Source organism: Falco peregrinus, chromosome 1, assembly GCF_023634155.1.
Source record: "Falco peregrinus isolate bFalPer1 chromosome 1, bFalPer1.pri, whole genome shotgun sequence".
In the NCBI taxonomy this organism is placed as follows: domain Eukaryota; kingdom Metazoa; phylum Chordata; class Aves; order Falconiformes; family Falconidae; genus Falco; species Falco peregrinus.
In genome coordinates, this window is record NC_073721.1 from 33,484,366 (window position 1) to 33,508,885 (window position 24,520).

The window sequence follows — 24,520 nt, forward strand, 5'->3', positions numbered from 1 at the left end:
GGTATAAACCCCATAAAGACCTGCTGTGAGAGCAGCACACGGCTGTCAGGCTGGAGGGCAGTTACCAAGGGAGTGTTAAACATCACTCCTGGAGATCTGGCAAAGTGCTTTTGTAAATGAGCTTGGCACTAATGTTAGTGGAGAACCGGTGAAATTGCTGATGACAGAAAATAGGAATCAACCTCAGGACAAAGGAGGTTTGAGATAGGACACAGAAAAAAGTAGTCAGCAGCTGAAAGTGGTGGTCATAGGCACAAATGACCAAACCCTTTCCTACAAGCTAGCTGGCAGCTCACACTTGGATCACCGAATAACTGACTTGCCAACACAGTGGAAACATGGAGTGAGAAATGCAGTCCTGGAAGGCAGCAGAAAAGGTGCAGCCCAGGTTGCAGTGACAGCTGGGGTGTGCTCGAGGAGAGGCTATATCCCTTCATTTTGCAAAGTGAATGCTGAGAGCAGGAGGATTTCTCTGTGTAAATACTCCCAGGAAGGTATGATGATGGTGCTAAGGATCAGTGCTTTTACAGAGTAAATGATCAAAAAGAGGCATCAAACATTTTGGTTAGAAGATCTTTACTAGCCATTTGACAACGTGGTTCTGTAATAGCCTCCCCACTGCAGTTGTGCATGCAAAATACTAAATTGCTTTGAGGACGGAACTTGATAAGTTTATGAAAAGGATTATATCACATGGTGCCTGTGATAGCAGAACTAGTAGCACAGAAGTTCCTGCCAGTCCTATGCACAAAAGTAAATATTCTGTAACCCTCTGTCAATATAAATATGGAGCATGTGATTATACACAGACATAAAGCAGGCACATGATTTATTAATCACAGGACCTCAGCTTGTCAAATAATAATTACAAGGCAGTAACACACTTTGTTTTAATCAATGGCTCGCTAAGATTTTCTCCCACAGTAAACCAGTAAAAAAAGACAATTATTCTGAGGTAAAGGCGGTATTCCATGTTTCTGGTTGTTAGCTTTTAAATGAACTCCCTGTGTGGAACTCTTAAATCAAGTACTATCATTCTTCTGCACATTTCACAAGTTCAGCCCTTTCCAGTAAAGCATCTTTTCAGATGCGTGATTGCATTTTGTTAAGGCAAGAATGAACAGATGACAACTGCAGCATAGAAGAGACATGCCTGGAACAGTTTTACAAAGCAAACCCAATTCTAATGCTTCTGCCAGGAGGGCGTACTCAGAAATGTGAAGAGGGAAGGCTTTTTTTGCAATGTGAGGGGCAAGTCCTGGAAAGCCACAACAGAGACAAGGCAAGCTGTGGTTTGGGAAAGTGTTTATCCAAAGCCATTGCAGTGGGCGACACCAGTTTCCATGCTCAGGCAAATGCAAGACAATCCCCCTCCACCTCCCGGGGTGCCCAGCCTCAACGGACGCTGCACACGCAGGTCTGCAGCGCAGCCCTTTTCCCACCTCAAGGTCGGAGTTGCAGGAGGATGTTCAAAAAGAACTCCAATTACTGAGCATTAAAAAAAGCAGAGGCGTGTTTTAGTATCCTTTCAACCTGGCGCTGACGCTGCCTGATGAAGAATGGGATTGCTGTGCTTGCAGTTCATTTTATGAAGGCACCTTTGCAGAAGATGCAAAAGTAAAAGCAGGCTGAAGGAAAAGAAAGCAGAAGGCCAAGAGACAGGCAACTGAACAGAGCAGACTGATTTAACAGATACGATACATTTTTGCTGTCTGCATTATGTGTGGAAATCTAGATTCCAAGTGACACAGTAACAGACTTGATTGTAATCAAACAGCACGGCTGAGGTGTCAGGAGCACAGATGCTGCCTATCGAAAATATTTAAAACAGGAAGTAAAACTTTGAAAAATCCGCAGCGGGGAGCACAACGAAAATGCTCTGCAATGTTTCTAACCCAACACAACTTCTCTCTGCTTTCCACTGCTATCTCTGGTGCTGGAGGTTGGATGACCCACACAAGTCACCCCAGCTTACAGCTCAGATAAACCTTGATGAAAAGCAAAGACCAGCAGCCAAGTGGCTAGGGCAGTCCTGAGACTCGTGGTGTCTATTGTGCACTAGACACTGTGTGGGGGGAAGGGCTGCTCCACACGTTTTGGGGAACTTCAGCCAATGGATTCCTCCCCTGGGTGTTACGGGAGGGTTTGGCCAGCATGTGAGAAAGGGAGGGGAGAGTTTGAAAACAACCCAGCAGGCTCTAAGGAAGGAAGGCAGCTAGAAAGTGACCTGCTCGTCCCTGTGCAAACATTTTGCTCCAGGTGATCAGCGGCGTTAGGGGTGGAAGCGCAGGAAGGGTCTGGTAGCTGCCGGTGGGTCCCTGCTTGGTGTGGGTCGGCGTGGCGGAGGTCCGGGGTGCAGGTAACCCTGGGACACAGGTGTCGGGGCGCGGACGCTGAGCTGCGCAGCCCGTGCAGGTTGCCTCGAGCTGCCAACTGGCCAGAAGTGGGTCGAAAGAGGGGGTTTTCTTCTGTGGGAGAGGGAATGCTGTGTTGTTTTTATGGGGATTTTGGTGGTATTTTTGCTGTTGATACGGCTAGGGGACGGAGGCTGGGAGGGAGTAAGCAGGTCTCTACAGCTCAGAGATTAGCATGTGATCAGCTGTCTTGTAAATATTGCAGGCGGTTTAGAGGTTAGAAAGGCAAAAAGAGGCGATACCTTTTAGCAGACCGGTTGATACAATGGAAAAATACGAATAATCTTTCATGCACATCAGCCCTTTTTCAGGTTACAGTGTTTTAGAAATCAGAAAGTATGTGCAGTTAAATCTAAATGAGATTTTCAGTGATTGATAACCCAGCTGCTAATAAAGTCATTCAGCAGAAGAAAGAAAAATCACACCATTTTTTGTCTGGAGGTGTGCTGGATGGTTCAGGGGGTTTCATCTTCTTGTGATTACTCACCCAGCTTTTGGGCCTTTTGGAAGTGATACAGTCCTAAATTTTACCAGAAAATCCTCTAGGCATTTTCCACAGTGCTTTAAATTCTGTAATTGGCACGATGCAGCGATGCAGTATTTTGTGGCATCTTCTCTCGTGCAGGTGCTGGTTACTGTTTCAGTTTCTCTGCCACCTCTTTCCTCTTCACTGAAAAATCACTTTAAAGCCCCTCTTCTGTCTTGCAGGGGAAGCTGAATAATCTGTGTTAATAGTTAGAATTTATTTTCCAAATCTCGGTGATGACATTGTAGTGTTTTGCTTGGTACATACTAGGCAGTGGAGGTGCAAAGAGCAAACTAGAAATTATTTTTTGATTGATGGGGAAACAACATCTTTTGAGGCTGCCTCTGGGTTGCACATGAAAAAAGTCCTGTGTGAGCATGCTGAACTGTCCTGACTTGAAAATGTCTGCAACTTAGTGTCTTCCTGAACAAGATGTTCTTTCTGTCATTTGTCCAATTGGTCAAGTATTTATCATTAAAACTACAGCAATCGTGCTGCACATTCTTTTAACAGACACTATTGTTTTAATTCTTAAACCTAGATGATTCATGCAGAGCTGGGCCAGTAAATTAATTCAGAGGCTCTTACACAAGAAAAGCTTGGCTCTTATTTCAGTCAAAAGAACACTGATTTGAAGTAGAATTATACTGGAAAAATATGTAAAACCACTGCAAAAGTTAAGTCATAATCTATTAACTGAGGGAGGGTCCTTTTGCTGGCAAAATCCTGCGATCAAAAGTACTAAAGCAGAAGGGATCTGTATTTGCTTCTGCCGTACCACTGGACATGGGCTCTTGGAGTGACAAATTATAGAGAGAAAACAAAGGGTTAGCTGAGTTTTTAGGAGAGAGTGTGAATGGAAGCAAAATACATGACAATGAAAGACTATCATCTCTAATTAGGAGTCTGGCCTCAGGCAGTGGGTATGCAATAAACAGGGTAACTGTAAACTAAAATAAAGTAGAAAGTTTGAGAGATTGTGGATGGATATGCATGGTTTAGTTGTCAGTCCTAAACCTGCACTGTGTTGAAGAGTTTCAGCAGTGGAGAAGGTGGCTGCAGCACCTTTTTAACCTGTGGGATGGCCTGAACAGTAGGAATCCTGTGTGCCAGCTCTGAGGCAGTTGTGGTGTTTTCCAGTTCCTCTGCCTAAACCTCTGTCCTGTAACACCCAGCGCTGAAGAGAAGGTAGAGGGGTCTTATATGAGGAGGGAGCAAAATGTCTGAAATCCCCATGTTAGCTGGGGGCAACACAAAGAGGTAGTACATTATTTTTCTGATGGGTTTGCTTCAAGAAAAAAAAAACCAAACACATTTTAAAATTTCTGATCAGAGGAGGAAGACACAATGTTGGAAGAAGAGTTAGGCAGAGCTGCCCAGGTTTCCATGGCTGCCTGTGGTACTGGTGCATGCAGGGCTCTCCTCTCCTTGGCCGGGTTCTGTCAGCAGGCCTGCAAACGCTTGCCCGTCCCCTACATGGTCTCTGGGTGCAACTGTCCCCCCAGTCCTTGGGATCTGGCGTTTCAGATCGAACGTAAACAACTGTCAAACTTATTGCTCTCTCACCATAATGCTCGCCTCAAACGTTGGTAGGTCAGGAGATGGTGACCTGGTAAGCTTTTGTGAGTGGACTGGGGTATGTTAAGACAGGGAAATGGAAGCTGCAGGTCTGGTGTGTGTGCGATAGCTGCAGAGGACGCCCCGCACCTGCACAGGCAGGGTAACCCGGCTTTATTTTAACCACCAGGCCAGACATCCCAAGCGGGTACGCGCCAGAGGGCCTGCAGGCCAGGGCTTGAGCAGGTGGGAGCCAGGCGGCAGCATGGTGGAGTCTCTCGGACGCCCTCACGCACCGAGGCGTTCCCCTCGCGTCCCCTTGTGACGCGGCGCTGGTGGCGGTGTAGAGCCGGCCGTGCCGTGCCGCGTGCCGTGCCGCGCCGTGCCATGCCATGCCATGCCAGCTGCCGCTGCACACCGGAACGGGTCCTCCCGGGCCGCCCGACCGCCTCGCCTCGCCACGCCACGCCTCGCCACGCCACGCCAATAGCTCCCTCCCGCTGCCTCCCCGCCGACGCGCCCCAGAAAGCTTCGCGCCCTCCCCCTCTACGCCCCCCCTTTCTGAGGGCTGAGCACCCTCCCGTCCCCACCCACGGGCATCCCGGCCTGCCGATTGGCTGCGGCGGCGTGCGGGAGCCAGCCAATCCCCGGCGCCGCTGGCGGCCGTGTCGCTGGGGGGAAGAAAACAAAAACAAGCACGCCGGGGCGCGCGCGGCCGAGGGGGCGGGGCCGGGCGGCGGGAGCGGCGCGGCCGGGGAGGCGGGCGGCCGGTAACGGTCCGGCGGGCGCTGTGTGAGGGCTGGGCGGCCCGGCCCGGCCTCCTCCGTGCGGGCGCGGCGGCCCTGCAGGGTGCGTGGGGGTGGCCTGGCCGCGGGGCGATCGCTGAGGAGCTGCTGGCCCTGAGTGATTCCTGGCCCCCTGGGCAGGCCGCCTCGCTCCCGCCGTGCCGCCGAGGCCGGTCCCTCGCCCGTGGCAGCCGGGCAGGGCTGCGCAGGGAGGCCCCGCCGCCGTCCCGTGAGGTGCGGGTGCTCCGCGGCCGCAGCTGGGCCGAGTCAGGGGCTGCCGGGCCTGTGCCAGCGTGCGGCGTCAGGGTCCTGCCCCGCCGTGCTCCCGCCGGCCTGCAGCCCTCGGGCACGGCTCCCCTCAAGGGCCGGGCTTGCTCCGCCGCTGATTTCTTCCAGCGGCACGAGTTGTGTAAGGGTAGTTAAACCTTACCTGCTTGTTCTTGCGTGTGGCTGCAGAGCAGCAGCTGGTGTTTGCATGTCTTCAGGGGCTTGGTGGTGGGGAGCATGCCTTCAGGGGCTTGGTGGTGGGGAGCGTTCGCCGAAAGTTAGGGAGAAAAATCGTGTAAGCTTGTGTGGAAGTTCCTCAGGGATGTTTTGCATAGACGTAAGGTCTTGATAAGTTTTGGAAGTGTTTTTCTGCAGTTTGCGTGGTTCCTAAACGTTAATTTGCTGCTACTGGCCTGTTGGGGTGGAATTGCCTATTTAGATAAAGTACATGTGGTGGTGGTGAGTGCAGAGAGCTGAGCATATGTTATTGGTGGTTTTCAGTGACTTGGGAAATACCCTCGTCTGCTGAACTACCTTAAAAGTACCATTTGTATCACTGATTATTCTTAAGATCTCTTGCAGCATTCTTGTTTTGCAGATGCTTACGTTTACTTGTCCATTGTGTTCCCTTATCTCCTCTGATGTAAAATTTTGAAGTTATTTATTCTGATGTTTTTAATGCAGGTTTTCAAATTGTGTTCTGTAGTTGATTGATAGTACTGGGTAGTATAACTCTGTAAAATATAAAGTATTTTTTTTTTTTTAATATATATACAGTGATAAATACCTGAAGCTCCAGCAGATCTGTTGGCTTGAGTGGATGAGAGGGTGCGTTGCTTAACTGAGAGTATGTCTCCTGATCAGTATGAAAAGATGCATTGTAAAGCTCAGCTATTCCATCACCCTTGTTAGGAAGAAAGCAGGGTGCTGAATCTCAAAAAGACAGCATATAAATTGTGTTGTTATTTATTATGTGGCAATAGGTGAAACTAACTATAGTTTTAACTAGGGTCCTGTATGGAAAAAGTATTTCTCCCCTTGACATCTGGGACTTGATTACAAATGCTGAAAGTCATGATTGTTATTTAATATAGGTTTTGTCCTTTGTCTTCTTTCTCAAAGAGGTGGACAACTGATGGAACGTTCCACTAGGAAGACTAAAACTGTTATTACAAGGTAGTTTGCTCAGTTTAGACTGAGATCTATACAAAAAAATCTCTCAACCAACAGTGACTGGGAATACTTGAGAACTCCTGAATGAGTAATTGAGGTAACTCTGAAAAAATGTTTTTCTAAAAAAATTACATGGGGTGGGAAAGACTTCGTATTACACAAAGCTGTTAACTGTTTGAGTTGAGATTAGGAAATGCAAGATCATGACAGCTTGATACTGTGCCCTAAACCAGAGTTTCTTTATTGCCAACGGTCTGTAATGAATCATTTGCCGTTAATGGTCTGTGGTAGGCAAGCGGGCATAAGAGGGGAAACCAAGGAAAGAGAAGAAAAGGGGAAGGGAGTGCTGTCGTTTAGTGTCACAATCTTGCTGCTCAACGGTAAGCTGTTTTCAGGACAGCAAAGGATGAGAAAGGGGAAAGAGCTGCTGAATTCTTGGAGCAGACACAAATACCAGTAATATTCACAGATACAGAATGGTTTGTGAAACTCTCAGGCGAAAAAGTATATGGGGCTGCTTAATTTTTTGTGTACGTAAAGGAAGGATGGGTGATACCATCTCTTTCACAGCGACATGGGTGGTTTGTAGAATAGCAGCTACTGGGAAGAGGGAGAAAGAGTAACGGAGAGAGAAATGTTCAACGTTATCCCTTGCAGATTGGATGGTGGTTATAAGGAGTGTTTAGAGGGTGCAGAAACACAAATGTGAAAGCTTGTCATCTGTATGTACGCATACAGTAAAATGTAAAGACTCTGAGGGGAGGAACAAAAAATAGCTTGTATTCTAAGGGCTGGTCTGAACTCAATAAATTGGTACTATTTTATCAGTGTAGTTCACCTGAAGAACATTTTTCTTGTGGATGCAGTTATAACATTGATATTGAATGCTTATGTAGATAACCACTTTGCAGAATACGACAATATTAAGTTGATAGAGGTGGCTTTTATCAAACCCTGCATACACAGGCCTTTCACCCTTAAAGTAACGGCTTTTATCCTGGTTCTTCCTTTATAAGCAAGAGAACTGACAGCTGCTAAGACATCAAGGCTCAGATAGATGTGTGTTTGAGGGTGGTGCTGTCTCATGTTACAGCATTTACCTTCCCAGGAACTTTTCGGTGGTTCCTGATAGTTAATTATAATTTAATGCACACACACCCCCACTCTTGTTTTTGCACTGTATTTTGTGAGTGAAGCCTTTTCAGCTTTTTTACTTCTTTAAGTTTTGGTCTAGTGCTTTTCTTCCCCTAAGCTTCTCCATTTCTGTTTAGGCCTTGGAGGAGAAAGCGTTAAGACTTACACATTTCGGAGTCAGTTCTGTTAAGCAGCTATGGAAGTAGAAAAGGAGCACATTTACGTTACTCCAACAGGTAAGTAATATGTTCAGAGTTTGTTTGGATTTTTTTAATTTAAAATTGCTTAGCTAACCTTAGTGTTCTCTGTAGAAAAATGGTATTACTGTCAATTTTTAACAGTACTGGTTTTAAAAAAAAAATCTTCCATAAAAAATTTACAGAATTGTTCTTTCAATTATATATTATAGTATCCTGCTTGATTATATTTATTTCAATTTGTTAAAATCATGAAGTTAATATTTCTTTAGCTTACTAAATAATAGTGACTCTGGACTCCTTATTATCTGACTTCAAGTAGTGCTACTGTGAAGAAAAGAATGAGCTCAGAAGTAAAACGTGTAGGTGCATTTAAGAGGTACAAATTGTGGTTTTATGTAGCTATTTAGCTTAAAATTAGAGGAAACAAATGATAAAAGGCTTGACTGGAAGTGGGCTGGCATGGGAAAAAATTACTGAATGTGTGTTAGAGACTGCCCTGAAATTGAGTATTTTGTCTGTATCACAGACGTGGTTTATGATGCTTAGTCAAGTTAATACAGTTTCATGTTGTTTTCTGTGTCTTCCGAAAGGCTGTGATGATCAGCACTGACCATTTTATACCAAAGATTTTTTGTAGGTTTTAAACGTTTTTTGGAAAAAAATAATTTATATGTTAAGGTGGTATGTAATGCAAAGTGGCAACATGCTCTGTATTACATCTTAAACGAGCATTAGTTTAATGTAGAAGATACCTTGCTTCTTATCATTTTAGAATTATATTTGGATAATAGGTGGGAAACTGCTAGATACCTAAATTGACCTAATTTGGTCAAATGAAATTTGTATGTAGGTAAGTAGTTGCTGACTGCTTTGTTAATTAAGGTAGCACCATGAAAGCACAGGTTTTAAGTGTGCCTGCTAGGCTTCATAGCAGGGTAATAAGGTAAATTTGGCTAACTTTTTAATACATAGTAAGGAAAGGCTTAAAGTTATAGAACACTGTTTTTGCTTATACATGTGTATGTATATGTTACATGATGTAAAAATGAGAAGTTGAAAGGAAGATCTGCATCTTACGTATTTTTTATGAAATTATTTCAGAAAATAGTTGAAAACAAGTATGTCTGTCTGTTTAACCTATTTTTTCAGCCTAAGTAACTAAGTAACAGTGGAGGGCCAGCTGGTTATAGTATTATGGAGAAAGGTTGCAGCTGGAAGGGATAGTGTTATATAAAAACGTAGTTTAGTAACGCAGTGAGAAACATTAAGTCGTATGGGTTGGATGTTTCCTGTGGAGTATTTCCTTTAGTCTTGAACCTCAGATCAGGTTTGTGTAAGGAGGTTGGATGTAGCCTCTTGCGTTAATTGTTGGCCATTTTCTTGGGAAACTGAGAAAGAAGTGGTCATTAAAGAGTGTAGTTCCTGGGCAGCCACATCGAAGGTCTAAATTAGAGAAATTCATGGGAGAGTGGATGTGAAGAATTTAAATTCGTTTGTCTGAGATGAGCTGGTTGTGCTGATGGGGTCTCCTTGGGGAATGAGAGGAAGGAAACCTGTTCTGTTTGGTTTTGCTCTTTTTTCCCCTCTGCTAGCTTTATGCAAATCTCTCATTGTTTTATTAAAATGTTAGACAAACTGAGAAAGCTTGTTGTGGGGGATCTTTTTCTGGACGCAATGCATACTTTTTTAGCTTGCAAGCATAAAAGGAATGCTTTTGTGGGAGTAACGAGTGGAAAGATGAAGCTTAGACTGGAATGGCTGCATTATTGTTCAGTATAACATTCACATTTCTGAACACTAGTATCTAAATGCTACTACTTTGATCATGGAGGTGGCACTTGCATCAAGCTTTCTTCATTTTGTAGTGTAGTATCCTCTTTGATATGGGTAAGTACTTTGAGGTTGGAAATGTTTTACTAGTGCACTTTGTTTTCAAAACAGTATTTCATGAACCTGTTTTGAATTGAAAAAATACAGTTCTGAGAAGTATTGCCAAATGAACATTGCTAACTAGAGTGTATTGGAATGGTGAAGTAATACATTCAGCTAAGTTCAAATAAAAATTTTAAATACTTTTCATATTCTGGGTTTATGGCAGTGAGCTTTTCTGTAATGCAGGCTTGGCACAGCTGGAAAAGCAGCTTCTGTGTGCCTCGTCATTGCATTTCCTAAGGCTGGAGCTATGGGTAGTATCTTTGAGACTTTACTGAATCCTAAAGAAAAGAAGGGCTTTGTAACAAGAGAGCTGAGGCTGTTCCTTTGTGTGTTTTCCAATTTGCAAGGACTCCCAGGGTACTACCTGGACTGTAAATAGTTCCGCAGGTGCTTTTTTTAATCTTGATTAAGAAGGGGAAGAAGAACTTAGGCGTTTGCTTATAATGCTCCCAGTAAAACATTCTACTGGTACCGAACCGTATGGCTCAAGTGCAGGACATCCTAACATTGTGAAATAAAAGACTTTAGATCCAAGTTTTAAATGTGCATTAACTACCTGGAAGAGTGAAGTTACTGAACTTCTCAGTGTTCAGAGACTGTATCTATCCTTAAGTATATATCCTTAAGTTGTGAGAGTTTTTTGTTGGGTATGAAACAAAGCTAATTTCCTATTATATATGATTGTGCTGGGAAATAAACCATGGCCGTTTTTTAAACAGTCTTGACCAAAGCTACAGTGAGGGGCAATCCATAGAGAAGAGAGAGATCAGATTGTTTCAAAAGACTACTTTTCTATGAGTCTTCGTTATGGAACTCCCCAGGCTTTGTATTAAATGACTTTTTTTTTCATAGGTTTAAAAACAAAAAGTAAGAGTAGTGATGTTTTTTTTATTCCTCTAAGTCTGCATTACTGCTTTTCCAGCTGGTGAGCTTTGTTTGAAATTCCTTGAATGAGGGGAATGTTGCATGATGATTTAGGAAATTAATTTTACTTCGGTGACTAGTCTGTTAACGTTAGTGAGTTCTTAGAGAATATACTTATTGGCAGTTTTGTTTGTTTCTAAATCAAGAGATGTGTGGGTGGAGTGAGAACTAGGCGCTTACATCTTACATGCTGCAGAGTTCTGATAGTTTTTGTTCAACAAGGGTGGGGTTTTCTGTGGTTTACCTGTTTATAAATGGTTTATTCATTTGCTTTCCAACTCGACATATGCTCTGTTTAGATTGTGGATGGTCTGCGCAGGAGAATAAGGAACTCCTTATTACTGTGATGTGTAGGCATATTTTAAAAACAACATCATTTGCCTTAATGCTGTTGGAAATGAGAGTTCTATTTAATGTTGTAATCCTTTTTAAATATAGTGTGTTTTGGTATTCTAACATAAAACTGTTCATAACAGATTTTTTTGCTCTGTCTCCTTTTTAAGAACTTGAGAATCTAAGTGATGCTCCATTTTCCGGTGATGAAGAAAATGGGGTCTCTGGGGAACAAAAGACTGAAATCAATGGAAATTGGATTCCTGCAACTTCAATTACTGAAGCCAAAATAAATGCTAAAGCAAAGAGGCGCTTGAGGAAAAATTCTTCTAGAGATTCTGGGAGAGGAGACTCTGTTAGTGACAATGGAGAGACGCTGAAGATTGGTGGTGTACCGACGAGCCCCAAGGGGAAGCTCCTGGACAGGCGATCCCGGTCTGGAAAGGGAAGAGGTCTACCAAAGAAAGGTTGGTGTAACTTAGTGCAGAGAGTAGCATGATAAAGATTCTGTCTAAAACGTAGTATATTTTTTTTTTTCCCCACTGGGAATCATTTTCATAAGCTACAGTCTCTGTGCAGGCATTTGGTTCTTTGTGTTGGATAGTAGATGGCAATGGGAGCTCATAGTATGTGGCATTCTTGTCAGAAAATTTCCTGTGTGTATCAACAATTAACTTTTGTCTTTAAGATAAATATGTTTTCTTTGGAAATTAGTACAAGAATTTGAACTGTTGGTGGTTCACAGGACTCTTATTAATGCAAACTTAAAGCATGGTTATGTTTGAAAGTGCAGTTTCAGCCTTCAGTAATGCATGTGTAGTTTCATACTGCTTCTAGTATCTTACTGGAAAGTGATGAAAGGACTGGTTGGTAATGTGGGAACACGTCACACAAACACACCTTTTTCAGCATATATTGTTAGAATCAGGAGGTGGGCACAAGCAGTGATACATTACCCTTAAGTGAAAGAATGTTGGGTTGAACTCGGAAGTATTCTTTGTGAACTGGCGTTCGTACTTACTGCCCCATATTTTACCAGGTGGAGCGGGTGGTAAAGGAGTCTGGGGAACACCAGGCCAAGTGTATGATGTGGAAGAAGTAGATATTAAGGATCCTAATTATGATGATGATCAGGTAGGCAAATAATTTCTTCATGATGGGTTTTATTTCCTTTATTGATTTCAATTGCTGTGATGCTGATACTAATAGAAGTTTAACCTTGTCAGTTATGTGAATATCAGTCTGGCTGTACTAAGTGCTCATTTTTATGTTCAAGAGCGGATTATTGGCTAGAGACAACTGGTGTGGAAGTATCGTAGTGTAATCTTAGCCCTATTTCTGTGCCTGACTAGGCAGGACCCCTTTCCCAAGTGTGTTCTTTACTGCTGGTTCCCATGGCGGAGAATGTTGCAGTGCTGCTCTATATTGCAAACAGGTACCATGATAAAAACAACACAGACTTTATCAAGTCAGGAGTTTAGTAGGGGACGGTATCCTTTATGGATTTTTCTCTTCCCTGTATTCACAACCCTTCCAGTGTCTTGTATCTACTTAGTATAAATGCTTCAAACTAGTGCAAAGTCGATAGCCTTGGATATTTTGTTTATGCGTATTTTGAGTATGTTGTGGAAGATTGTATCTTACAGCCGTGCTTGGTGGGGTGGGGAGGTAAAGCTCATTGGGCAAAGGGTGCTTTATAACATTAAATCACTGAGGAAAGGGAACACATTACCAATGCAGATTTCCAAGTCTCTGAGATCAATACAATTGTGAGACCATAAGTAAATACTGTATAACATAAGCAGAGTGATGGTGGTGTCCTTTGAGCAGAGGCTGTTTGCTGTAGCTGCTGAGACAGTGGTATGTGGGAATATCAAAACCTTCTTCCAGTATCAGTTTTTTTCCCTGCAATTCAGTGCTTCGCGTTAACAGAGCTAGCTATTAAAAATGAAACTGAGTGCATAAAGGAAAGTTTAATGAAGAGGAATATTCTGTGGAACTTTTGTATGCTTAGCTTTTCTAAGGTTGTAAATGGGGACTGATATGACTAGGCTTCTGGACTTCTGCTATACTTATTGATCATGGAAAGCTTCTTTCCAAAAAGCATTAGTTGAAAAACTTCTTTGTTCGGATTTCTGTGCCCTGTAGTATTGCTCTGAATGTTACTTCTGTAGTCTGCGAGGAGTAGGGAACTGAATTCCAGCAGGGAGATCTGGTTGTGCTAGAACTCTGCAGGACCAGGTTATATAGGAGGCTGTTGCTGTGTGATTCTTTTTTCCCCTTAGGGAACATATTTGCTCACAAATATTCTGTAAATGTCTTCTCTGATTTTACGTGCTATGGCCTGTCTGGTCCCGCAGTCACTAAGGAAGAGGAAAACCAGGCAGGCTTGCTGTTGGGGACTGGAGTGCCACTTGCAGGGAGAGGTGCTGGAAGTTAAATCTTGTGCTGTGGCATAGCTAACTGCTGGGCTGGGACAGGGGTTTCTGTTGCTGTCGCATCAGTACGTAGGCATTTGATCTCTGGGTTCATGTGGTATCAGCAGAATCCTTGGAACAGATTGGAGTGTTTGCCATTGTTCAACAGTAAATTCAGCCTTTCAGTTGAATTCAGCTATAATTCAAAATATAAGAAAGCATGACACTTAGCCAGTGTTGTCCACATTTTAATGGTAGAGACATAATCCGTTGTCTGGCAGAATACTGACTACCAAGACTAAAGAAATAAGGATTTAGAAGACGCATTTTGATGCTATTAGCACTGCATAAGATGTAAGAAGAGACATTACTATTTACAAAAGGGTATCTGCTTGTGTTGCCTTTTAAAATAGGAGAACTGTGTCTATGAAACAGTAGTTTTACCTCTGGATGAAAGAGCATTTGAAAAAACTTTAACACCAATCATACAGGAGTATTTTGAACACGGAGATACTAATGAAGTTTCGGTATGTTGCATGCCTTTTTACTACTTTATTTTAGAGGGCAACCTGTAGCATACATGGGAATCCAAATGCTAGTTTTAAATGAGCGTATAGAGATGTTGGCAAGAAATGTGCAATAAGAATACCTAAGCAGTTATATTCGTTACATGAGCAGAAGCTTATATGCAAATACATAAATACATGCATATAAATATTTATATATTTGTAATATATTTGTATAAAATGTATTTATAGAATTAAAATTAGGAAATCTTAATCTGTTCTGTTTTTCAAATCTTATGTAGGAGATGCTGAAGAATTTAAACCTTGGTGAAATGAAATACAGTGTGCCAGTGCTGGCTGTTTCCTTGGCATTAGAGGGGAAGGCTAGTCACCGGGAAATGACATCTAAGCTTATCTCTGACCTTTGTGGGACAGTAGTAAGCAAAACTGATGTGGAAAAATCGTTTGATAGGTTGCTTAAAGAACTGCCTGAATTGGCGTTGGATTCTCCCAGGGCACCACAGGTATATATGTAAAGTTTTATGCTAGCAAAAAAAAAAAAAAAAAGCTTTTTCTTTTGTGGCTAATCCTGATCCAGTAAACTGAAATAGACTCTGTATTTTGAAGAATATCAGTGGATTGCCTTACTGTTTGTAACCCCCTGCCAATTTCCCAGGCTGTTTTTACTTTGAGATGGCTACTTTGAATAAAATCTGACAACCAAGCACATTGTGTAATAGTCTACTTAGAACTACTTTGAAATTCACATTTAATTAAAAATGCTTGTTTTGTTGCAGTTGGTTGGCCAGTTTATTGCTAGAGCTGTTGGAGATGGGATTCTAAGCAGTACCTACATAGATGGCTACAAAGGCACTGTGGATTGTGTCCAAGCTCGGTAACTTTCTTGCTTTCTGTATAGCTGCAGTTTTTTATTCCAGGTGCCAAAAACGATGGCCAGGAATTTAGAACTTAAGGATAAATCATGTGATTCTCTAACTTCTAATTTTTTTCATTTAAAATGATAAAAAAGAAACCCACAAAATTTGCAACTAACAATAAAATCCAGAATGACTCAGGTCAGAGGAGAAAGACTGAAAATGCCTGAAAAATGTATTAATACATTTGAGCTCAGTTTGTCAGGTTTGTTGTCCAGCTTATGTGTGAGGGTGAAAATAAAATGACCTGAAATAAGAAGTGATTATAAAAGGTTTTGTCTTTAGAAGAAGCTTTAATGTGATTAATGAGTAAATATAGCATCAGGACAGCTGTTGTAAATGTTGTGAAATACACAAGGGATTAACTGGTTTGCCTTATAAAGCTAGTGCAGTGCTTTCCCAAACTTTCTCTGTAACGCTGTATTCATCAAGAAGTATAATTATTTTCCATGTCAGGGTGAGAAGTTTGAAGGAGCAATGTCTGGCAAAGAGGGACATTTTAATAACTAGTCATGTTTTATTATTTTTTTCCCCCATTAAGTGTATGTTTAAGGCTTGATAGAGAGGTGCTAAACTCTTGTAGCTTCTAAACATTCCATTTGTAATGATTATATAGTTGGGTACTTCTAGGAGGAAGGGAAATGTTTAGCTGCCTAACTTGAGGGTTCAAATTGTGAAAATTGTCTGTCAGTTATACAACTGTGGCCTGTGATTTGAAGGATTGTAGCCTGCATAGTGCACATCTGGGATGCTTTGCTGCCTTTGCTATTTCTTGGCCAGTCTTTTCTGTTTGTTAAATCTTGGTGAATAGTTACTGTTATTGGCTAGCCCCCAGTATGAGAATCGGGATAACTGTTCCTTCTTTAGCTGGATGGTGCTTAACTGGATCTGGGATTTTTTTTTTGTCACCTTACTTCCTTTTTCATTCAGTTCTCAATGGACTGGCAAGCTTCCCTAGTTCATGCTGTCTTTTTGCAACTACATATTTGTGTGCTGTTTTGGCTTAAATTCTCAAGGTTTCATAATTCTTTAGACCCAAACAGAAAATAAAATCTCAATAGAAAAGCTGTTCTTCAGTTTGGAAGCAACTGATGCCTGTTTTGAGATACACATGCCAAGCTGCATTCTTGGAGGAGCCCAGATACAATCCATCTCTGCATAAGAAAATACTAAATTCTCTCTTGTGAGGATGTTTCATGTTTTCCATTGACGGGTCAGGTCTGCTGCCATCACAGGATTGTTAGCTGTCTTTAGTATAGTATAACCAAATGTGTAAAGGTAGCAGAAAGAGAAAGTGGGGAGCTACTTCCTGGCTTCTTCATCCAGGTGTCCCCATGGAGTTGCTGACCCTGACCTCTTCTCAGGGATCTGCTCGCTTTGCCCAAACAGGAATAGCAGTGTGGGAAGTTAGAGATGCCTTTTACTGAAGTTCTGTAGTAACTTTTTGAAACACTTTGCTTTCTAGAGCTGCACTGGACCGAGCTACTGTGTTGCTGAGTATGACAAAGGGCGGAAAGCGTATAGACAATGTGTGGGGGTCAGGAGGTGGCCAGCAGTCTGTGAAACACCTTGTTAAAGAGGTAACTGACTTCTACAAAACTCTGGAGAGAGAAGGGTTTACTGTTTGTCTAAGCTTATCCTGTTTGGGCTGGAAGGAAGAGATACATACATCCTGTAGCAAAAGTCTTGCGTGTTGCTTCTGGGGTCCAAAGTAGTTTTTAAAAACTGATGTAGATTGGTTTTTTGATTTTTGTAGTATTTGTCAGTGGTGGGAACGTGCTAGTACAATACTCCGCATTGCAAGTATACATTCATTTTTGCTTTAAGCAAACCTTTTAAGCAATTAACTTTTTAAGAGCTTACAATATAAAATGGTGAAGTAATTAGAAGAGCCAAGATAAAACTGGCTAAACTAGATATACTATTATTATTTTTCGGCATCACTGATTAAAAGCACAGTAATAACTGAAAAAAAGAGAGATGAAGAAGCAGGAATGTTCAGAGACCCATGCTGTGAAGTAGGCAGGTTGGAAGGAAAAGGTCCTGTTATAATTTCTAGGTTGTGAGTGTAACAGATGATAGGAGGAGTTCAGGAGAGAAGATAAACTTAATTATACCCATATTAACCTTTTATGGTGCTATGTATGTTACGAAGCAATGTTTTCGGTGCTTGTGTGTCTGTATTAACACTATGGATAGGTATTTGGCTTACATTGTGTTTCAGGTTGCTGATAATGTCTCAATGTAATTAATGTCTGTATTTAATCACATTTATAAAAACACTAGCAGCAAGTTTCAGGAGCTAACTTGCTGCTGGGTTGATTGCAGATTATCAAAACAGTTGACAGCTTTTAAATTTCATGTCTAATTAGTGTTGGGCTTCATGTTTGTTTTAAAATTCAATAGATTGACATGTTGCTGAAAGAGTATTTGCTTTCTGGAGATGTACTGGAAGCTGAACGTTGCCTTCAGGAACTGGAAGTACCCCATTTTCACCATGAACTTGTATATGAAGTAAGGAGAAGTCAGAGTCCCTTTAATAATTTTCAGTAATACGAACAGGTTTGGTTTTGATTTGATGTGGGCATGCAAAATAATACAACTGGAATCTGAAGCTCAGGTGTTTGTTCTGATGTTATTTGAATAACTAACATAGTTTCATGCAAAGTTAAAGGTTGTGTGCTTGTTTGTGTACACATTATGCAACAAGTAAGCTGCTGCTAACTCTGGGAAGATCCAGAGTTAATTTTTGTTTGTTGGCTAAATAGCTGAATTCAGATTATTCCAGATTCTTGAAAAAGAAAAGCTCGGTTTATTTTCTGCTGAGCAATAGCAGCAAAACTCCATGCTTTGTTTTGGTGTTTGTTTTCTTTTAGTTTCAGATATCTGGGTATTCTAATGGGTGTTACCTGTTTTTGTTAAGTTATAGAGCTTCCTTTTCAGGGTGGGATTGTTCAATCTAGCACACTTGTAAAAGCTTGGAGATATTTCAGAACCAGACTACATGAGAGAAAGTTCTCTGCTGTATCTGGGAGACTTGTTCCCACTTGTACTCTTTTTATCTGCCAGATCGGGAAATGGTTGTTTACCAATAAGCTGAACACCCACAATCTACAACATTTTCTTTTCAGTAAATTGACTCCTTTTAGAAAATTCCTTCATGATAGACAAACAGAATCCTTTTAGTTGATGGGGGATGTGCAGATTTGTAGGCTTTAAACTTCTAAGTTCTTCTAACATTGCAGATACAAAATTAATTAATTGCCATCTGTACTCAGCAACCATATGGATATAGTCATGTATCTCTCAAACCAGAGCCAGAAAGGCAGTGTTTTTTCACTGTCTAGTCCTTTCTGGTTTTTCATACTTTCTATCTTTATCCAAATAAATTTTAATCAGTTTTTCTTTTCAAACAATAGTCATGCCTTGAAATTGTGCATGCATATAACAAATGGACTTGTCTCCCCAGAAAATGCGTAATAAATAACGCATTCACTCCTTTTTGCACCTCATATGCTTCCACAATATGTACTTGAACCACTGCTTTTAGTTAACAACACTTGCATGATTTGTCTTAGGCTGTTGTAATGGTTTTGGAGTCAACTGGAGAAAAGACCTTTAAAATGATACTGGATTTGTTGAAATCTCTCTGGAGGTCTTCTGTCATTACTGTGGACCAAATGAAAAGAGTAAGTGTGACGTTTAGAGAATTTTGGATAAGGTCTTCCAAAATTTATATAGTTTTTGCCTCCTTTTAAGTACTATTTGTAGTCTGTTGCTGACTCGCTTTTTAAAAAACTCTGTGGTCATTCTGTATCCCCTACAAATAATCTGTCACTGATACGTGTATGATAGCTGTCATGAACTGGCAGAAGTACAAATGAATTCTGAGTGGTAGTTCTCTGTAGAACTGCGAGGTGCAGAATATTCGAATCGTCAGAGATTTCCAGGTGCTTCTATGCAATTGCGTGGTTCAAACCAATCATTTAAAATGCTGCAATATAGCTTCATTTTTCTTGAATAGAATTTTTCTTTTTATCCAGTAGTTATTCATAATTGTAGTAGTACAGTAAGGACCCACTTAATTACAAATGTCAATTGGAACAGTATATAGAAGGTAATATTTTACACAGTTGGAATAATCCATGGCTTTGTTTCTAGGTATAAATATGTAAGACAGCCATTCTATCCCAGGGCAAACTAGGTACCACTCAAAGACTTGTGTCAGAGTTTACCCAGCTGTACTGCTGACACGAAGTGCTGAAGTCATCTCTGGTTGTCACCAGTGTTTCTCTTACTGCATAAACTGTTGTGGAGACCTGTGGCCACCTCTTGTTATTTACATGGAAGAAAAACTAACTTATCTTCCTTGTTACTACCCATGTGATAGCAACCAGGCTAACTTACACATTCTGTACTGTCTGGATTTCTGACTTCTAGAGAAGTTAAAAATTCAGGTGGTATTTTTATGCCGATGGGTAGTTGTGTAATACTATGTTTGGTATTGTCTGGCATTATACCTTGCTTTTCCACTGACTTGCAGCTGCTCTGCTTTAGGTTTCTTGAAGCTGTCCATAGTATACATGAAACTATATTGAAAAACAAATTCTGAGTGCAAAAGGGTATTTAAAAATTTTGTAATAAAATCACAGAATAACCAGATCACTGTTTGAATTCTTATATTGCAGGGCTATGAACGAGTTTACTGTGAAATCCCAGATATTAACCTGGATGTGCCACACTCCTATTCTGTGCTTGAGAGGTTTGTCGAGGAGTGCTTTCAGGCTGGAATAATCTCCAAACCACTGCGAGACCTCTGTCCTTCAAGGTACTTGTTTTATTGTAGATAGGTGAGGGCACTGCTTTTTGTCCCAATTGTAAGTTACAGAAAGCAGGATGTTATGACCGAGGTATTACAGATTAGAACTGGAAACTACGGAGGATGGAGAAGCAGAGGGTTGGAATGGTAAAAAGTTTATTAAGAAGCTGCAGTGATGTGAAACCTGTTATGTGGAGGATGGAATAAATTATTGAGGAAAATAAGCCTCCAGTGAGTCGCAGGCAGCATTGCCTGTATGCTCTCCGGAGGACGAAGGCCTGCCACTCCTCTGTTTTGCTGGTTTGCTTGGCAGAGATCACTACAGTATTGAGATGGAGGATTCAGGTGTCACAATGATCCGTGTAGGCGACAGTGAAAAACTCAGCTACAGTGGGGGAAAAAAACCCTGGGGAAAAAAAAAATGGTTTAAACATACCAAATGGCATCAATAGAGTTCTAAGATGAGGCAACCAATTCTCATGTTTGTCAGAAGGGATAGGATACTTATGTAGAATAAACTCCACACACCTGATCCCTTCATATCTGTCACATGATTTGTATAGTGCTTTTGGTTTGTTACAGTTTACTTATTCACAGCATAGATAATGCTGTTTGAACTGTAGCTAATCACTGTTTTGTCCTCTCCTTACTGGTCACAATACATTTAATAAGTTTCACTTCCCGTGAGGAATACATGTAAATTTTAAAAGAGGATAATAAAGCTATTATTTGCAATTTTATGCATTGGGAATACTATTTATTAGATCTTTTCTGGTTAGGGTGTTTCATTAGGCTTCTTAAATAGTCTTAACAGCTTGCAATACATTTGGATTTTGAAATGTGTCTTTATCAAAAACAGCCTCCATTTGTGGACTTTAGACTTAAAATTGAGTTTGTGTGTCTTGGTAGCAAATATTTTGCAGGTTTGGGGTGTGGGAGGGTTGAAAGTCATCACTGCAACAAAAGCTTGATTGTACTACTGTTACCATTAATACATTGAGAGGCATTTTTGGCTTATTTGCTTCAGTTTTGGGTAGAAACCCACCATTCCTAGGCTTTCAGACTAGCATCTTTTGCAAGTGTGAACATGAAGAGGTAAGCAAAGTAGAAAGCACTTGACAATGCAAATTTTGAAAAGCTTCTTGCAAATAAACATGTATGTAAGATTCAGATGGATTTTAAGCAATTTTATCAGTGATCAAGAATGTTGGCTAATTATGCTGAACTTGCACACCTTGTATTTGACTCCGAAGCGAGGGATTCTTCTCAGTGATAGATAAGAAAAAATGAGCAATGCTACTCTGAATTACTGAAAAGATACTTTTTACTTTCATACAGGGGCAGAAAGCGTTTTGTGAGTGAAGGAGATGGAGGTCGTCTTAAGCTAGAAAGCTACTGAACGTGAGAACCAACTCCTGAAGCCTTAAAAGTTAAAAGGGAAAACAGATATCTATATATATACAAACACACATGCTTTTTTGGTGTGTGTATGTATATATGTATACACATATATAATATACCAAAATTTTAAAGAGTTGCTTAGAACAGTTCATATTTTTTTAAAAGCACATGTTTTGGGTACAAATCATTTTTTTTTAAGTAGTTTTATAAATTTCAGAAAGAAAACTTCTTTCTTTGGGCATATAGTAGAACAACTGGCCACTCTGCTGTGGTGGTGCCTTCAAATAAGCTATCTTTTTAAGTGCCATATGTTTATGACCTGATCATTCCATGTTTGCATCAATGTCTGACTGCCACCCTTTCTTTCAAGGACAGTGTTGTCATCATAAAATCACTGGTTTATACAAAGCTTTATAGAAGGGTCAAGTTAAGCTGCTGTGATCCCATTTCCATTGCTGCTGAAATACTGTGCTTTGGGAGGAAAAATAGCTGTTTCTTTGTTCTGAAGAGCCCAAGAAAATGGGAGTTGGGTCATAAGATTAATTCATCTGTTCCAGGGGAAAACACTGGTTGGTTTTAGCCCCCATGTACCAAACTAGTCTTTTTTTCTATGTAACTGGAAAAGCAAAAAGTTCTGGTAAAACATATTAAAAATATTTTTTGTGAAGCGCTCCTTTCTGCCTCCTTTTTTTGTAAAACAGAAGGTATTTAACTGTGTTTAAATCTCTGCAATTAAGCCGTACATCTAACACTACCCTTTTGTACTGCACTTAACAGAAGAGCATTGAGTAATTAAACTCATGGTAAGTATTTACCAAATATGTTTTTGAAAAACAAGTGGCTTGCGTAGGAGCATCCAGGCTGCCACCGAGGTGTCTTGAACGCTGTCTATGCAGAGCAGCTTTGGCAAGCCCTTTCTCAACAACAAGGCGGATCTAAGACTCTCTTAAGCAGCGCGGCGGAGCCTCTCCTGCTCCCTTGTGTTTCTCGGTTTCATGTTAAGATTTCAGGTGTTTAGCAATGCTGGGAATAGCCGTGACAGGGCCGGGAACACGCTGTGCTCCGGGAGAGGAGCGCCGCAGCACTCGAGAGAGCCTGGTAAGCCGTTACTGGGGCCGGTGGGGGGGTGTCACTCGCCGCCCCCCGCTGTCCGAAAGGGCCCGGCCGAGGTTCTGTCACCTGCTGGACTCGACAAGCCAAAAGACGTATTTATTTAAAACGTCGCCTTGAAAGCGACAAAGTGGAACCTCTCCAGGGAAAAGGTCTGGGAGGGGGCCTCCCGCCTCCCCCCGCTCCCCAGCCCGGCAACAGCTCCTGCGCTCTCAGCCGGCCGTTAATCCGCAAAGCTCCGTTACATCGCGGTACCTCCGGGCTGCGGGTCCGGGCCCCCGCCCCTCCCGGGACCGGCTAGGGCTGTGGCTGCGGCGCTGCCCCCTCCGGCCGCGCCGCCTCGAGCGCCGCCCGCTGCAGCTTCTCCAGCTTCTCCAGCGACACCGACTTGAGGGGCAGCACCTTGGGCTTGCACAGCACCATGCCGGCCGTGTCCTCCACCGACAGCTGCCCTGCGAGAGGAGACAAGCGCCCAGCGTCAGCGCCGGGGCCGCGGCCGGGCCGGCTGCCGGAGCGCGCTCGCCGCCGGTACCTTGCTTGGGTAGCACCTCCCGGAACGCTGCCTTCCCCTCCGGCATGGCGGCTCCGGCGCGGCAGTGAGCGCTGGCACCGCCCGCACCGGCGACCCCTCGCTGAGGAGGAGGGCGCGTCTCCCGCCGACAAAACTACCGCTCCCGGCCTGCACTGCGCGGCGGCACCGGCGGTGTGCGGGCCCCGCTGCCACACTGCATGACGGGAGCTGTAGTCCGCCGGGAGGCTGGCGGCCCACAGCCGTGCCGGGAGCTGCAGGCCACGGCGTGCCGCGGGGCGCGCCGGGAACCGCGGTGGCTGCGCCGGGGCGGGATCGGGGCTCCCTGCCAGCCGGTTCCCCGCCAGCCGCCGCCGGGCCGGGCGCGGCTGCGTCCTGCGTGGGCAGCGGGCAGCCGGGCGCTCGGCGGGGCGGCCGCGGCCCGGGCTCGCTGCGGTGGGGGCGCGCAGATCCGGCCCGGGCCCGGGCCCCAGCGGCTGCTCCCGGCTTCCCGCTGCGGTGGGGCGGCGCCGTTCCCCTGCGCGGGGCCGCCGTGCGCCGCTGCCTGCCGCGGCCGTCCGCCCCGCCGGACTCAGGCTTTGCGGCTTTTTTGCGTTTCAGCCACCAACACCCCCCGCGCAGGCACCGTCCCGCAGTCGGGCTTGGCCAGGGCGTTCGCGTTCCCATTCGGTTTTTCAGGCAGCGTGCCGGCGTTCGCGATGCGAATCATGGCGCTGTTGAAAATGTAAACAGCAGTAAAGCCGGTGTCTTTCTAAAGGCTGAGGGCTTCAATGTCGCCAAACCTGACCAGGCGGTGCCCCCGAGGTCCCCCCCGGGCGCTGCCGGCTCCTCCAGCCGCTTCCCGCTGGGCCCCCCGCCGCGAAGCCGCGCCGCGACCCGGCTCGGTGGGGACGGCACAGCGGGTGTCCCTGTGCCTGCGCGATGCCCCAGCACCGCCCCGATCCCGGACGCGTAATTTTAGATTTTGCTAATGAGCTTGTCAGCGTGCCCCACACAGGTTGTCTGCCTTGGCCTTCGCGTGGGGATCGACGGTTCCGGCTCGTAATCCTGCTCACCTAGGGTGGTGGCAATGGCTTTAGTGGTTTTAAGATAGAGATGCTTGCTACGGCATAGGGACTGGGTGTGGATGAATAAAACAAGGAAGAAAATAATTTTTGCTCATCGTTCTTTTCCATTCTGCCTCAATGCAGCTGGCTGCGTGCTTCCCTCTGATATCTCATGCACCGCGCTGTGGACCCATCAGCTCAGGGATCCAAGGCTTAGGTTTGCTGGGAGACCTGTGATAAAACTTCCAGTAAGCGGCACCTCTCTGATAGTTATTTAAAGCCTCTGTCTGCATTGTTCCAGAACCATTTCCTTTTTCCTCTAAGGCAACCTAGAGTAGGAAACTGACGGTCCCCCAGGTAGCCGGCTTCCACCTCGCTGGAAGTCTTGCCTGCTGGTTGGGTTGGAGGCCAGCAGAGACCCTGCAGGGGCTGGGCACGGGTCTCCTGCTTCCTGCCTTTTGTGGAGTCGGCCAAAGACAACACTTCTGGTTTGGTCCGGGGCAGTGCAG

The 24,520-nt window shown here is 43.5% G+C and overlaps 2 protein-coding genes across 14 annotated transcripts; one reads left to right on the forward strand and one right to left on the reverse strand.

Annotated features, from left to right (window-relative positions):
• Positions 1–2,165: 2,165 nt before the first annotated feature.
• On the forward strand, positions 2,166–21,993 carry PDCD4 (programmed cell death 4). Of its 11 annotated transcripts, none has more exons than XM_027789268.2 (13): positions 2,166–2,259; positions 6,672–6,819; positions 7,994–8,092; positions 11,419–11,715; positions 12,288–12,382; positions 14,079–14,192; positions 14,474–14,695; positions 14,969–15,066; positions 16,572–16,686; positions 17,513–17,620; positions 18,685–18,795; positions 19,795–19,934; positions 21,264–21,993. In XM_027789268.2, the coding sequence occupies exons 3-13, from the start codon at positions 8,053–8,055 to the stop codon at positions 21,322–21,324; spliced, it is 1,401 nt and encodes a 466-aa protein (XP_027645069.1). In that variant the 5' UTR covers positions 2,166–2,259; positions 6,672–6,819; positions 7,994–8,052; the 3' UTR covers positions 21,325–21,993. The 11 variants fall into 11 exon arrangements, with proteins under 11 accessions (XP_027645069.1, XP_027645070.1, XP_055649673.1 ...); XM_055793698.1 differs by having other exon boundaries at positions 2,244–2,359; XM_055793704.1 differs by lacking the exon at positions 2,166–2,259 and adding an exon at positions 5,215–5,346.
• BBIP1 (BBSome interacting protein 1) lies at positions 19,924–24,079 on the reverse strand. Of its 3 annotated transcripts, XR_008745439.1 has the most exons (4): positions 22,969–24,079; positions 22,692–22,888; positions 22,142–22,508; positions 19,924–20,331 (listed from the first exon to the last, which is right to left on the reverse strand). XR_008745439.1 is itself a non-coding variant. In XM_055793750.1 (3 exons), the coding sequence occupies exons 1-2, from the start codon at positions 23,012–23,014 to the stop codon at positions 22,734–22,736; spliced, it is 201 nt and encodes a 66-aa protein (XP_055649725.1). In that variant the 5' UTR covers positions 23,015–24,077; the 3' UTR covers positions 19,924–20,310; positions 22,692–22,733. The 3 variants fall into 3 exon arrangements, 2 of the variants coding, with proteins under 2 accessions (XP_055649725.1, XP_055649718.1); XM_055793750.1 differs by lacking the exon at positions 22,142–22,508 and having other exon boundaries at positions 19,924–20,310; positions 22,969–24,077; XM_055793743.1 differs by lacking the exon at positions 22,142–22,508 and having other exon boundaries at positions 22,969–24,067.
• Between the last annotated feature and the right edge of the window lie 441 nt (positions 24,080–24,520).

Bases quoted from the DNA above. Each gene is read 5' to 3' on its own strand.
- PDCD4 (XM_027789268.2), top strand. From the start codon at position 8,053: ATGGAAGTAGAAAAGGAGCACATTTACGTTACTCCAACAG. The intron at 14,193-14,473 runs GTATGTTGCATG...AATCTTATGTAG, and splicing joins GAGATACTAATGAAGTTTCG to GAGATGCTGAAGAATTTAAA. The intron at 14,696-14,968 runs GTATATATGTAA...GTTTTGTTGCAG, and splicing joins ATTCTCCCAGGGCACCACAG to TTGGTTGGCCAGTTTATTGC.
- BBIP1 (XM_055793750.1), bottom strand. From the start codon at position 23,014: ATGCCGGAGGGGAAGGCAGCGTTCCGGGAGGTGCTACCCAAGCAAG. The intron at 22,889-22,968 runs GTACCGGCGGCG...CTCCTCTCGCAG, and splicing joins GGAGGTGCTACCCAAGCAAG to GGCAGCTGTCGGTGGAGGAC.